The following is a 16204-nucleotide window of genomic DNA, read 5'->3' on the forward strand; positions in this document are numbered from 1 at the left end:
AAGGATCCTACCTGTAAGGCTGTAGTGGAATTCCATCAGTCCCTTCTTGACCAATGAAAGCCTCCAGCGACCCTCCCTTGATAATCTTTACTTTGATTCGCTCAACCCCGAGAAAGCAAAGTCTCTGGAAGTGCCCTTCGTTTTGGAGCAAATTATGGAGGCTGTCAATGGGTTAGGGAGTGATAAAGACCCGGGCCCCGATGGCTTTCCCCTAGCTTTCTTTCAAACCTTCTAGGACATCATCAAAGATGATATTTTGGACTTTGCTAATGAATCTCATGGCAGTTTTCCTTCTGAACTAGGATGTACTTTCCTGGCTTTAATTCCTAAAATATAGGGCGTTGATAATCTGAAAAACTTCAGGCCCATTAGCCTAATTGGCAGCCCTTATAAGATCATTGTTAAAGTCATTAGTCAGGTAATATCGCAGTGCTTTCATCGCTGGTAGACAAATCCTGGATAGTGCTCTGTTAGCTCATGAATGCTTGGACTCCTGCCTCAAACAAAAAAAAATAAAGGAATTGCATGTAAGTTAGACTTCAAAATAACTTGTCGCTATGTGGAGTGGTCTTTTCTTTACTACATTTTGCCAAGAATTGTGTTCGGGGGAAAATGGAGAACCCGGATTCGCTCGTGCATCACTTCGGCCAAGTTCTCTATTTTAATGAATGCGCCCCCCTTTGGTTTCTTTAAATCCTCTGAGGGAATTTGTCAGGGAGACCCCCTTTCCCCCTTTCTGTTTATTATTGTGACACTGGCAGAGGCTCTTAGTCATATGCTCTGTAGGGGTCAGCACGAAGGTCTTTTTAGAGGTTTCGAATAGAACTGTACACAAGCCGTACTAGGCCAAACTCTAACCCAGCTCAACTCGGCTCGTTCAGCCAAGGGGTCTAGCTCGAGTTCAGCTCGGCCTGATCATTGAGACAACCTGGTCAACTCGGCCTGGTTTGGAAATCGAATAGAACCAAACTCGAGCCAGGTTCAAGTTTTAGCCAAGTTCGAGCTTATTCGAGTTCTCTTTTTTGGGCCGAATCGAGTTTAGCTTGTTTGATTAGTTTGATTTTGAAATTGTAGACAAAAGAAGTGAAATGGAGATTTGTATTTATACTACATTCATACTCGGCCAAGCCAAACCAAACCGAACCGAGCCAAGGTTCGAGCCGAACCAAACCGAGCTGGCATACAGCTCGGGCTCAGGTCAATTTTGATTCGAGCTAAACCAAGCCGAGCTAAATTGGGCCCAATGCTTTAAATATCGTTATCGTGTAATGTATCGCACCCTTGGGATATGGATACATATCGGTTATCGCATGGGATATATCGGTTGTATCGCGTAATGTATCGTTGTTATTGGGAAACAAGGGAACATTAGGAATTGGTCGATTTTTTCAATGAAACTTCAGGGATTGTTGAAAAAGATATCAATACACACTTAGAAATCAAAAGATTACAAAAAAGTGCACATAATAGGGGTTTCCTTTGTATGGGGTCCTAATATATGCGTTTTTCAATTGAACTGATGCAAGTATATTCAAAGTCTATTCATATAATTTATAAACGTAGGAAGACATGTATGGAAACACAAGCAATACATTCAAAAGCAAAAGAAGAATCTCTAGATTAACTTACATACATGTTTAATTTTGTATTTGGATACAAAGATTGCAACTGATTTGTGAGAAATTGAGAAATTTCGACTTTTCTCAATTTTCCGCAACTTGACTCATCTCCCCCAAATCTCAAAATCGAAGTTCCAAATCCATGATTTTTCATGGAAAACATGAAGAATCATAGATTTGTAACCATTTGACACTGGTTTAATGTGATTAACAACAGAAACATGGATCGAAAATTGAAAATGCTCACTGGATCGAATATGTGGAATATATTGGCACTACCTATGCGTTTCGTATCGCACAGGTGGGATACAAAATATATTGTCGATATTTAAAACACTGATTGGGCCAAACTAAGCGAGTTAACCTAGCCAACTTAGTTTGTGTTCAACTCTAGTTTCCAAGTTGCAAACTTCCCCTTATCCCATCAACCATATGCAATTTGCAGACGATATTGTTGTTCTACGAAACCTCTAAGTCTCATGTTGCCACCTTAAGGATTGCCATTGGATAGTTTGAAATGGTCTCGGGCCTCAGAATTAATGTAGCAAAAAGTGAACCGTTGGGTATCAATTTATTTGCTAAAGAGACTGGGTCCTTTGATGATGTTTCCGGGCGTAAACCTGCCAGCTTCCCCTCTACTTACCTGGGTCTCCCCCTTTGTCTGGGAAAGCCTGCTTTACACTAATGGGATAAAGTTCTGGAGCGGATAGAAAGAAAACTTACCCAGAAAACTTTCCCTATGGAAATGTAAGCTTCTATCCCCAGGTGGCCGCATCACTCTTATTAAAGCTTGTCTTTCCAATCTCCCCATTTACTTCATGTCCATGTTCAAATGCCCCAAGTCTATGCTAAATCGCATAGATAGGCTTCAAAGGGACTTTTTGTGGCGGGGGGTGCTTCCAAAAGGAAATTCCACCTGTTGAATTGGTTCAAAGTTTGCAAACATTTCCCGGAAGGGGGAGTAGGTATCAAAAGTTTAGACCTGGTTAATTCCTCCTTGCTGGGTAAATGGGTCTGGAGATTTGGTATGGAAGACATTAGTTTGTGGAGAAGGGTTATCATTGCTAAGTATGAGACCTCTCCCTTTGGATGGGGGACGAGGGACTCATCCTCATATAGGGCTTCTGCTCTTTGGAAATCAATAGGTGAGGTTGCGCTGATTGTGGCAGGTGGATTAAGCTTTGTTATAGGGGATGGTTCCAGAGTTCATTTTGGGAAGATGTCTGGTGTGGTAATGCTCCCCTCAAGGATTTGTTCCCCTCCATTGTGAATCTTTGTCCACTAGCTAACATTCCTGTAGCTAGCTGTTTTTCCTTCTAAGATAGCAGGGGAGTTTTGCTTCCCCCTTGCAGAAGAAACCTTAACACCACAGAGTTAGGTGACTTTGTGTCTTTCCTATCAGTTTTTTTTTACACGGGATCGAGCCCAATCAGGGGGAAAAGGAGATTCTAGACTGGAGTCATTCCGAGAATGGTGCGTTCTCAGTTCAGTCTCTTCACTCGACCCTGCCTGCTCCTCCATCAGTTGTTGATACCAATCACACACTTCCTATGTCTGGTCCTACAAAGCTCCTCCTAAAGTTGTCGCTTTTGCTTGGCTCGCCAGACGTAATAGGATTCTAACTATCGACAACCTGGGTCCTTACTCGTGCCTCAGTGGTAGACTCACAAGGGTTTCAACACGAGGTCATGGGTTTGAGTACCCATTGTGGTGAAAAACCACTGTGGTGTGAGTGCGTCGGTGTGTGTGGAGTGTGAGTGCGTGTGTAAAAAAAAAAAAAAAAGAAACTATCGACAAACTCTATAAAAGATCTTTCATCATTCCAAACAGGTGCCAGACGTGTCTTCGAGGGGAGGATCTGTTGGCCACCTGTTCATTCATTGTTCTTTCTCTCGCAGAGTGAGGTCCGGAATCCTCAGGTCTGCCAAGGTTAGCTGGGTGATTGCCTATTCTGTCCAAGCCCTTTTTCAATCCTGGCATGCTGTCAGCACTGCTCTCTTCAGAAGGAAGAAATGGAATATAGCCTTGTTGGCAGTTTTTTAGGCACTATGGCAGGAAAGGAATAACCATTGTTTCTGCGATTGTCTGCCGCTAGTGTTTCCAGCAAGGTCGCCTTGTATATCAGGGAGTGGGCTCCCTGATGGAAGTTCTTAGGTTTTAGTTTCCTTGTCTTTCTTCTCTTGTTTTTGTTTTGTCTGTTGTTTTGTTTGCTTTTCTTATTCTTCTTGGCCTTTGGCTTTAATAAATTCCATCTTTCAAAAGTCCTATAGAAGCAGAATAAATATACCAAAGACTACCAGATAAAGAACATACATAGCCATTTTCTAGAGCCAAATATGATTAACATCATGGTTCTTTTTGGCATTGCAATCTCATGTTTCATAATTCCAGGATATGAATATCAGGAGTCTCTATGTGTGTCAAGATGGCACGCAAGTATTAGACTCCACATGGTGTAACTTTATTGGCAAACCAAGATATGCAGCCATATGTAACAACAGAAACAGCAGTTCTCGTAACAACAGAAACAGCAGTTCTCTTCCTTTTCTTCCAACCCATTGCTGAAAATGAAAAATTACCTCCATCTATATAGATATAAGAGTTTCATTCAAAGTAAAATGTACAAATTGTACAATACATTGTTCTCAGATGACAAATTTTGAGAAGAGAAAATTTCATGGTCTTAAGGATATTAATATATAATGGCATGACAGGCTTTACCCAATTCTAAAAAACTAAAAGCATATTAATAAAGAGCAGAGGTTTCCTTATAGCTAGTCCACATATTAATTTGAGCTGTTTAATGTTGCAACGAGTGATGATAAACAGAGTCATATGATGTTGGTAGTGAAATCATATAGATTTTGTTTTCCTGGAGATTGCATAAATGACTCGTACAAACCATCATCGAAAAAAATAAAAGGGCATAACAAAGTAGCATGAAGTCACAATAAAATATAAGCAAATAATACCGGCAAGCCTTCCTCTCTAAAAATGTCTCTAGTTGCTTGCAACATCCCAGTATATTTTGATGTTCCATACAATTCTCTGCGAAGTAAAGCCATTGAAGAAGTTGGCTCCAGTTGAACCTGTCAATAGTTTCCAAAACAGACTTTCTCAAAGTCCATATATGTTGTGCAAGATGTACAGGGCCCACAAAACAAAATGCATGCACATTTAGCAGCATGTCTGAAAGGAGTTGGCCTAAATAGTGGACACATCAGTTAAAAGAAAAGCACAAGACAAATCAAGTTGCTAACCTTGAAATGAATGCATATGCTCCATGTAAAAGATTTGAGTCCCTCCTTATTAGAAAAAGATGACAAACTATACATGTTTAACTGGTTGGGATTATAACAACCTTGCTTCCTCCCAATGATGACATAATGCTTCTTGAGGTTCATGAGTTTGCAAAAATATGATTAAGAGGTGTTCCATCAGTAATGCAATGAAATTGGTTATCACGGTCTAAGGATTGATTAGAAAGCAATTGATACTGCTACCAGAAATAGCATATCTCGGTAGGAACAATGTATGCTGATTCCAACTGGATTGACTGTAATAAGCTAGATATGAGGCTCAAAACAAGACTCATCCTTCTCCCAACTTATTATCACATACACTCATTCACACTTTAAAAGGCTTCAAGGGATCTGTGGATAGTGATTAAAAAGTCTTGTTAGCAGAGCACTTACAAGATAGCTCCCAAAACAATATGCATAGATACATATCAATGACGCAAACGATACACCACCTGTAATGCCATGAATTTTCACTCACATTGTGCAGCATCCAAGATGCATACTTTTAACTTTCGTTTCACCAACAACCCAAAAAAAATTTGAAAAAAGGAAACAAGGAGCAACTGTCCATTACGGCAATGGGTGGTTATCTCCAATTACAAGAGACAGCTTATGGAGACATACTTTAACTTATTTTATCTATTTTCAAGAAAATTCCAGCCTGTAGTAATGATAGGGACATCAGAGAACCTACTCAGGTGTACCAAAGACAGAGGCGACCACCCACATCAACGCAGCTTCCTTTGTGAATGGGAGACAAGTTCCAGATGGGGCCCGCTGGGCCATTTTGAATACCCCACATGCATTAGACGTGCATCAGGAAGACCCCACTTTGGGACGATGCATGTGGGCTGCTTAGGAGACCATTTTAGTCATAAGATTTTTATTTCGTGTCGATCCGACTGTTGGATCTTGTCGATTAGGCCATCGGGCCACCAGATCTAGGCCCCTTGGACTTTGATCTTGATTCCGTTATGTTTTTTGTTATTTTTAGGATTTATTTGTTGTATGAGATTAATAATAAGTGTTTTAGTTTTCTTATATTTGGATGATGGGTCATTTCACTTAAGTGAGTGGTATAGTAGTAATTATACCGATTTTTTTATTATAAAAGCAGAAGGGTGGGGCTGAAGAAATAAGAGAGAAGCTCCCTTGTGTGAAGGAATTTTCCTCCTTATGTTTTAGGGCTTGTGAGAAACCCTCCCTTCCAATTGAATTGTGGAAGGGTAGAGCTTGTTTGGTGGTGGATTCCCCAAGGTGCATCCTTCATCTTTCTCTTCTTCAAAAGGTATTCTTCTTCTTCTCTTGTCTTCCTCCTTTCCTTTCCATTACAACCTTCTAAACTCATCAAAACCCAACTCAATCTTCTCTCTCTTTCTTCTCCTTTACCTAGCCACACGTGCACACACATGCACGCACCCACGTCGGTACGGGCAGCCACGTGTAGGCCCCCCGTTTGGGGTTTTCCCTCTTTGATTTCCCTCCAAAACTCCCTAAACCCTAGATCCTTTGTATCTCTAAAAAAAAAAAAACTCATTCCAAAATCTCCATCCGTGAATACAAAACCCTAATGAAATTTTGAATTTTTTTGTGAAACTTTCCCCAAACCAGAATTTTGCTTGCATCATTATCTATCCACGTGGTTGTTGCAAGTTCCTACTTCCAAGTGGGTTGCTCTTGAATTACTTTATATTTCCGTGCACCGCATATGTGATAACCTAGGATCTTCGTGTTATAAATCTGAATTTCCGAATCTTATTATATGGATATACTTGATTTTACATGTTGATTGCTGAAATTAATGTGTAATTGATCTCTCATCATGCATCCTAGGATAATTTACAACATCATACATCAAATTTGGTATCAGAGCCTAGGTCTAGCGTAGGGCAGGCGTTCGACAAAATTCCAATACCCATAGTAGAACATGTAAGTTGCATATAGCTTTCTGAATTTTCTAATTTGGCTTAATGAATTTTCTGTTTGGGTATTTTCAAAGTCTTATATTGCTGGAATTTTCAGATTTAGTGACTTTTAAGACCCGTAGTAGCTGAATTTTCAATTTTAGCCTTATTACAATCATTCTAGGGTTGTCCATAGAGGTTAATGTACTAAGGGTCATCAAACATAGAACACGTGCGTCATATAGCATCACATTGAGCGCCGTCAAATCTGATCTTTTTTTTTTCTTTGCACCACATTCATCATATAGTACACATTTAGCTAGGTTGTCTCTTATTAGGATCATTTAGTGTATGCAAACACGAACAGGTTGTGGTTTTGGTCTATTCCTCACCATGAACTTGAATCAGATTTTCGGGGTTTTCAAAAAGATTAATCGCCGTTTGACAGCCATTGAAATGCACAATAAGACCACCGCCGCACAACTGACTGTTAACAACCGCGTATCACGCGGTGGCTAAAGGCTACCTCTCACGGTACCCTCGCCACCAGGGAATGCCGCCAGTGTCAGGTATGAGAGTCAACAGATAAGGACCCAGTGGAGCGGGGTCCAGTCCCAGTGTAACCCATTAGGGGTCGTAATAGGAACTTTAGTCAGGGAGTAGGTAATGTAGGATCGCGCGCTAACACGCCCCATAGAGAGTAACGGTATCATTACAACCCTAAGGAAAGGGTTATGAAGAGCGTCAAAAGACAATGCTTCCAGTTTCGATGGTCACTTGAACCCGAAGCATTTCCTTGACTGGCTAGCTGACATGGACCACTTCTTTGAGTAATATGATATGTCGAATCGCCGTCGATCGAGGTTCGCTAAGATGAAGTTGACGGGTCAAGCTAAGTTGTTCTGGACCAATACAGAATATAAGGCAGAGTAGCATGGAGATGAACCCATTACATCATGGGTTGAGATGAAAGAACTTCTTAAAGAAAAATAGGTCTTGCTCTCCTACCGTGATCGCCTTTTGGACCAGTGGCAGTCCTTAAGGCAAGGGTTGATGTCTGTATCGGATTACATCGAGAGATTTGAGGAGTACATGATGCAATGTGATGTCAATGAGTCTCCTGTTGTGACCATGTCTAGTTTTAAGACGGGCTTGCATCTTGAGATTAGGCATGAGCTCATCCCTCATGATGTGAGGAGGCCTACCTTAGGGTAGACGAGCTTGAACAATACCTAGTGAGTGCAACTAACCATGAAGTGGTTTGGGTCTCGTGATTACAGCAGCAGGATTGCTCCTCAGGGAGCCAAACCAAACCTTGGGAGCCAAACCAAAGCCCCAACTGGTGCTCCCAACTAGTCAGCACTAATTTGAAGGGAAGTGAGTACATGCAGTGTTTCCGTTGCAATGGTTATAGTCACCTCGCAAAGAAATGCCACAATTGTGACATAGAGGAACATGAGCCTGATATTGGTGCTAGTGATGAAGAGTTTGATGATCAGGAGACCCACACTCTCGCAGTAGTCAGATGCGTCTTTGCCCAAGCTCAAGAAAATGATGATTGGTGCAGGAACATGATCTTTTACACTTACACCAAGTGTGAAGAAAAGAATTGGAAAGTGATCGTGGACGGTGACAGTTGTGCCAACGTGGTCTCTTCGTGAGTCGATTGGGCTTGAAAGCCAATTCTCACCCTCAGCCCTACAAAGTGTCGTCAGTTGATGAGTCCTCCATTCCAATCTCACACCGATGTTGTATCCCCATCTAGTTTGGGTCGTAGAAGGATTTGTTGTATTGCGATGCGGTTCCTTTGGATGTCAGCCACATCATCTTGGGTAGGCCCTAGTTATTTGACCTGGACGTTACAATATTCAGTTGCTCGAATATTTGTACATTCATGTTTGAGGGCGAGAAAATTAAATCGAGTCCTCTTCCACCCAAGAGCATACCTAAGAAGGGTGATTCTGGAACTTTGAAGAAATCCAAACCTAAGTCTCTTCATATCATTAATGCAAAAGAATTTGAAAGAGACACTATGGAGGATTCAAAGGTGTATGCCCACGTGATTAGAGAGGCCACCCTCCAGGTTGGTGTAGAGTTGCTTAGTGAGGTGACTTCAGTGATGGATGAGTTCAGTGATGTCTTTCTTGACAACCTCCCAGATGACCTTCCACCTATGAGGGACATCCAGCATGCAATTAATCTTGTCCCCGGGTCAACTCTCCTAAACCTTCCTCATTACAACATGAACCCCACGAAGCATGCGGAACTCAAGAAGCAAGTTGATGAGCTTCTTAAGAAAAGGGTTCATTCAGAAGAGCATGAGTCCATGTGTCGTGCCCGCCCTTCTGACATCCAAGAAGGATGGTACGTGGCGTATGTGTGTGGATAGCAGAGTCATCAACAAGATTACCATTAAGTACTGGTTTCCTATACCGCGTCTTGACGATATGTTGGACATGGTGACCAATGCCACAATTTTCTCCAAATTAGACCTCAATACTCGATATCACCAGATCCGTATTCGCCCAAGTGATGAGTGGAAAACAGCCTTCAAGACGAAGGATAAACTGTACGAGTGGCTAGTCATGCCTTTTGGGCTGACCAACGCCCCTAGTACATTTATGCAGGTGATGACCCAGGTGTTGAGACCCTTCATGGGGAAGTTCCTAATTGTGTACTTTGACAACATCCTTATTTATAACATGACTAATGAATAACAGCTCCACCATCTGAGGCAAGTGTGTAGGATCCCTAGGATAGAGAAGTTATATGCCAACCTCAAGAAGTATTCGCTTTTGTCTAATAGTATCATCTTCTTAGGTTTTATCGTGTCATCTGAGAGCATGTCTACGGATCCTGGGAGAGTCAAGGCCATAGTCAGTTGGCCTAAGCCGCGTAATATTCACGAAGTGCGTAGCTTCCACGACTTAGCCACTTTTTATAGATGGTTCGTTAGAGAGTTTAGTTCTATCATAGTTCTCATTACTGATTGCAATAAAAAGGGGGAGTTCCAATTAGAGGTGCATACAGTTCAGTTCGGTCTAGTTCTGGGGTGAAACCACAACCAAACTGTTCCTAACGATTCCAGGAAAATCGGAACCAGAACCGGACCGTTTGCACCTTAGAACCGAACCGGAACCAGACCGTAAAAACCGGTTTGGTTCCGGTTCGGTTCTACAGATCTAGGCTTCTTATACTACGGTGGGCCCCTCCTGACGAGAGGAATTGATCTCTCGGAAACATGAGCAAAGCTAGCAAATGTAATAGGCAAGTGCAAAAGAGGGATTTCATGTTCCTGCCCACATGCACATTTGATAACTAAATTTATACTATTCCTACCATCTTAATTTTCTTAAAATAAAATAAAAAATCTATTCTATTGTAAGCAATTGTTCGCTTAGAAGGCAATAGCAATCATATGTAAATGGTTACTGCAAATGTATCTTCAAATCAAATTGACATTGAACAGTCTAAATTTTGGAAGATGCAACTTGTACAATAGCAACATGCAAGCATGTCTCCAAACCATGTAAGGGTCTGTTTGATGCACAATCAAAACGGTCATTCATATAGATGAAACCCTCATTTTGGAACAAAACGAGAGTTTCACAGCACATCCAAAATCATTGTTTTCAAAACCATCTAAAATGACACTCCCACAAAACCAACATTGGTAAGTCAACGAAAACATCAGTTTTGCAGGAAAAGCCCTTTTGTGGAAGTTGCATCCAAACAGCCCCTAAGTACCTTCTTAAAGAAACTATGACACACGTCACACACCAACCTTCTTTGGAAACCATACCCCCAGCCCTCATCCTCGCATCACATCTTGGGGAAGTTGCATCCAAACAGACCCTGACTACCTTATTTAGGAAACCATGATCCAACTAAGTACCTTCTTTTGGAAACCATGACCCCAACCCGCCATTCTCATCCTTTGGCATCACCAAGAATCCCACAGTTACAATTGTATTTCACCGTACCCCACTTACATAAACTCTCTCACTTAGACTACAAGCATTACTCAACACTTTTTTTTTTTACTTTTTATGTTTATTTTTTAAAATATTTATTGATTGGATGGTCCAGTTCCGAGTTCGGTTCTACAGTCCGGTTCTAAGTTCGATTCTACGGTTCGATTCTACGGTTCGGTTCACGGTTCGGTTCGATTCTACAGAACCCCATACCGAGAACCGAACCGAACTAATTGGTTCTTTGATTTTTGGAACCGGAACCAGAACCGATGCACTTCAGAACTAGACCAACCATGCGGTTTGGTTGGTTCCGGTCCGGTTTACCGGTCCCATGTGCACCCCTAGTTCCAATGGACTAAAGTAGTATCTAAGGCGTTCAAGGAGATTAAGGTCAAGATGACTAAAGCTCTTGTCATGCGACTTCCAAATTTTTCCAAGGCTTTTGCGGTTGCTTGTAATGCGTTTGGTGTAGGTATATGTGGAGTGCTTAGTCAGGAAGGGCACCATGTTGCTTTCTTTAACGAAAAACTAAATGGAGTGAAACAAAAGATTTCTACATACGACATGGAATTCTATGCGGTAATGCAGTCCTTGCACCATTGGCGACATTATCTTCTCTTTTTTTTTGAAAGGTAACTTGTATTAAAAGAAGGAGAACAAAACAAAAGAAAGGAACTGCTAAGGAGGCAGAACCTTTAAGACTGACGGAATGATAAATCTACATTGAGCCCATCCCTATGGAACACCCATTCAGCAATGAGATATTTAACATAGGAGGAGAATAAGTGGGGAGGCTTCGCTTCATTTTGAAAACACCTATTGTTTTTTTCTATCCAGACAACCCCCCAAACCACCAAGATTGCCATCCGCCAGACCCGAGAAATGGGTTTGCCCAATCTGAAACCATGTCAGGCCTTAAGGAGCATGTCCACATCTCTAGGGAAGCACCAACTAACCTTGAAGCAGGAGAGAATGGCTGACCAAATTGAGTAGGCAAACGAACAATGGATCAACAAATGACTCACTGATTCTTCAGAAGACAGGCAACATAGACAAGCATTCGGGAGGATCATTCCTTTTTTCCTTAGGTTGTCCAGAGTTAGAATTCTATTATTCCCAACCAGCTATCCGAAAACCTGTAGCTTTGGAGGGACAGCATATTTCCATGTGAAATGGGGGTGCTGAGGAGAGGTACTACCGTTGTTGGCCAACAGAATCTTGAAAAAGGACCTCACCGTGAAGAGAGACGACTTGTCTGCTTTCCAAATAATGTTGTCTTTACAGGTCTGATTAAGAGGAGCATCCTGAATGAGCTCCATCAGCTCAACAAACTCACCGACTTCCCAGTCCTCCAAATTCCTTCTGCAACGGATGTTCCAAACAACCTTATCTGCTACTAGAGAATAGTTATCAGCTATCGAGCTGTTCTTCTTACCCGCCACCCAGGATATAGAAGGAAATTTGACCTTCAATGGCATATCTCCTATCCAAGTGTCCAGCCAAAACGGACACAGTCTCCCTTGCCCACTTCAAAGCCGATCCAACGGGTAACCTCTTCTTTCATACGGATGATTCCTTTCCATATAACAGAGGCCCTATACAGGGAGGAATCATCCGTCCACCAGCCTCCTTCTGAGCTCCCATATTTACCTTTGATTATTTTATTCCACAGCCTGTCCTTTTCATTGCCAAGTCTCCAGATCCATTTCCCTGAAAGGGCCCGGTTCATCAATCTAAGGTCTTTAATGTCGGCTCCACCATCTTTAAAGTGCTTGCAAACTTTCCTCCACTCCATAAGGTTGAATTTCTTCTTTTCTTCCTTGCCACTCCAGAGAAAGTTGCGTCTGAGAGTATCAATAGCCATGAGAACCACAGCAGGACATCAATACAAGGACATGAAATAGGTGGGAAGATTAGATAGCCCTGCTTTAATAAGCGTGAGTCTCCCACCGATGGAGAGGTAGCGACGCTTCCACCCAGTCAGGTGATGGTGAAACCTCTGAATTACTTTGTCTCATTGATGTTTTTTGGGCTGACCAACGCACAAGGGGAGGCCGACGAAAAACGTTGGGAAGGACCCCATAGCGCATCCCATAACATCCGCTAGATCTTCAGCCTCCTAGACATCCAGATTGACCCCAAATAATTTGGATTTAAACATGTTCACCTTCAGCCCTGCAACTGCTTCAAAACACATAATCATTGTACGCAGATTGGCAACGGAATCTGGACTTGCTTCAGATAAAATAAGAATGTCGTCCGCAAACTGAACATGGGAGATCGGCTCTTGAACACCTTTCACTTGGACTCCCCTGATAATGCCTTCCATTTGAGCTTTCAGGAGCATTGCGGATAAGGCTTCGCCAATGATGAGGAAGAGGAAGGGTGAAAGAGGGTCTCCTTGTCTAAGCCCACGTGAACTTTTAAAAAATCCTTTCGGGGATCCGTTTAAAAGGATAGAAAAATAGGCCGAAGTGATACATTCCTCAATCCATCTTCTCCAAAGGTCACCAAAACCCATATGCTTCATCAGGTATAGGAGGAAATCCCACTCGACGTGATCGTAAGCCTTTTCTATGTCCAAATTGCAGAAAATGAATTTCTTCTTCGATCGGTGGCTGGAATTAAGGCATTCGTTGGCAATAAGAGCAGCATCGGTGATTTGTCTGCCCAGGATGAACGCGCACTAATTAGGGGCAATTATCGATCCGATCACTCTTTGCAGTCTGTTGGCGAGCACCTTAGCCAAAATTTTATACAAGCTGCCGATGAGACTGATAGGTCTGTACTCCCTGAACTCAGAGGCTCCCGGACGTTTTGGAATCAGCGCGATGAAAGTGGCACCAATATTTTTTGACAGTCTTCCTCTATCAAAAAATTCGTTTATGAAAAACATCACTTCATCTTGGAGGAGATCCCAGAACGTCTGAAAAAATAAGACGAGGAACCCATCTAGGCCGGGGGCCTTGTCCCTACCCAAATCCATCACAGCGTTTTGAACTTCTTCCAAGGAGAAACGAAGTTCCGATAATCTGGCGTCTTCTTCACTGATGCGCTTGAATGGGAGGTTGTCCAGCCACAGTCTAGCCCAACTCTCATTTTGAAGGAGCCCTTGAAAGTAGGATACAGCTTCTCTGCTAATCGCCTCTCTATCCTCCGTCCGAATACCATTTGAAATTACACTGCTGATTCGGTTAACCTTTGCTTGAATACTAGCAACATTGTGGAAGTATCTCGTGTTCCTATCACCTTCCTTGATCCACTTCGCTCGGGCTTTCTATTTCCAAGAGATTTTGTTTTGTAAAACTTTTGCTGAGAGGGCTTGAACAAGTTGGATTCTGTTCGCCAGAGTCTGTTTAGACATAGGACTGCTTTCTGCGTGGGAGTCGATCTTCTGGATTTCCATAAGGATCGAGTCCATCTCCTGCTCCGCTCTTCAACATTCCTCTTTTGACCATTGCTTGAGTTTTTCTTTCAGCAACTTTAATTTGGAGCAGAGTCTGTGACCCGCGTAGCCCTGGAACTGCATTTCCTTCCACCAATCAACCACCATGGATTTGAAACCTGTCACATGAAGCCAAGAGATGTCAAAACGAAACGGCTTCAGACCCCAGTTTGCCTCCTTAGCCGATAGGATTATAGGCCAGTGATTTGAAGTTGTCCTGGGAAGGACCGACTAAGAGGAAGGCATGAGATCCAGCCATTCAGGGGAAATAATGAAACGGTCCAATCTGGACAAGATTGGATCAAGTCTCCCATTCGTCCAGGTGAAGCGGGAGCCTAAAAAGGGGAGGTTGACCAGGTAATTGCGATCAATCCAATCAGAGAAAGCAACCATATGGGGCTTCATGGAGTTCCTAGATGATTTCTCTCCCGAGAATCTGATGGTATTGAAGTCTCCAGCGAAGCAGATAGGGCCGTTGAAGCTCTGGCAGACTGAAGATAATTCGTTCCAGAATTCGCCCCTCAAGTTGTTATTTATATCCCCATATACCGAACAAATGAGAAAATCTGAAGTCATTGTGTTGTTCCTGAGGGTAGCTGTGATGGAGAAAGAACCCACTGAGCTATTCAGAAGGGTCCAATACACTGACCTCCAGGCTATAACAATGCCCCATGAGCTGCCCGACGCTTCCTTAAGCACCCAATTGGCATCCGAAGCCTTCCATATCGATCTCATCAACCGATTGTCCATCGCTTTCACCTTAGTTTCCTAAAAGCAGATAATTTGGGCGTTACTTCTGCCATAGGAATTCTTAATAAGTCTTCTTTTTTGTTTGGACCCCAACCCCCGAACATTCCATGAGATCATCTTCATGGGAGAACTTCACTTCCCCGCGATCCCTTATTATCTGCCTCAACAGAGAATTCAGATATGCTTCCTGAACTAATAGCTTTATGCTTCTGATCTTTTTTTCTTACCCCCCCTTGGGGTTCTTTTCTGAGAAAACCTGTTGGGATCCAACGGACGACCCCTATTCTCCACGCACTGAAAAAGAGCGAGGTAGTCCTCTGGGCAGTCGCCGAACGAAAGTCCGAGCAGTCTTCCGATGTGTCCCATGATGTCCTGAATCCACTTCTTCCTTTGCATCTTCTTGCTCAACATAGCCCTATGCTCTTCCTATACCAGCCCAGCCTCGGGATTACCTCTTCTAGTCTGGAGAGGTTCCGCAATGATGACGCCTGCTCCTGAAGAATCCTGGAAGAGAGACAGGAGGTTGAGTTCCGAACCCTCATATGGGAGCGAAAGACACTCAGATCTAGGAGTCATTAAGGATGAAGGGGATTGCGAGGAGAAGAACGTATCTTCTTCAAACAGCGGAAGTTCTGGAGAAACGTCAAAAGGGATTAATTGCAGGTGAAAGCTCATGTCTTCCTACGAGGTGAGCCCAATGTCGCTGATGTTGCTTCACTTCTCCTCATCCAACTCAAGAACCGAGTCTGTGGAATGCACAGGAAGGGGAAGCCAAGAGGCAAGATGAAGGTTAGGGAGGACAGGTGTCCGGTTGAGATCGAAGGGAGTAGAGGCAGGATGGACAGGTGTCCGGTTGGCGACATTATCTATTACCGCAGGAATTCGTCTTATTCTCTAACCATGAAACTTTACGCTATCTCAACTCGCAAAAGAAGTTGAACCCGAAGCATGCCAAGTGGGTCTAATTTCTCTAAGAGTATACTTTTGTGTTAAAGCACAAAGCCGGGGTTGAGAATAAACCTGCCGATGCGTTAAGTCGTAGGGTTGTTGTACTCCACTCCATGAGTGTCGAAGTCACTTGGTTTGAGCGTTTAAAAGAATATTATCTTAGTTGCCCAAATTTTGGAGAGGTGTATGTATCGTTGTTAGATTGTCAGTTTAGGGGTAGTAGTAAATTTGTCCTAGTCAGTGAGTTTTTGTTTAGAGGTAA

General features: G+C 42.7%; 1 protein-coding gene across 4 annotated transcripts in view; it reads right to left on the reverse strand.

Moving 5' to 3' along the window:
- The window catches only part of LOC131226124 (mitochondrial thiamine diphosphate carrier 2-like), a 36297-nt gene that overhangs the window by 13347 nt on the left and 6746 nt on the right, over positions 1-16204 (reverse strand). For 3 of the 4 annotated variants that reach the window (XM_058221832.1, XM_058221828.1, XM_058221829.1), the window contains one exon: positions 4592-4708. The exons of the other annotated variant lie outside the window; for it this stretch is intronic. In XM_058221832.1, the coding sequence (XP_058077815.1) occupies positions 4592-4708 (117 nt within the window). The remainder of the gene's footprint in view (positions 1-4591; positions 4709-16204) is intronic. 4 annotated transcript variants of the gene reach the window in all.

Source organism: Magnolia sinica, chromosome 14, assembly GCF_029962835.1.
Source record: "Magnolia sinica isolate HGM2019 chromosome 14, MsV1, whole genome shotgun sequence".
NCBI lineage: Eukaryota > Viridiplantae > Streptophyta > Magnoliopsida > Magnoliales > Magnoliaceae > Magnolia > Magnolia sinica.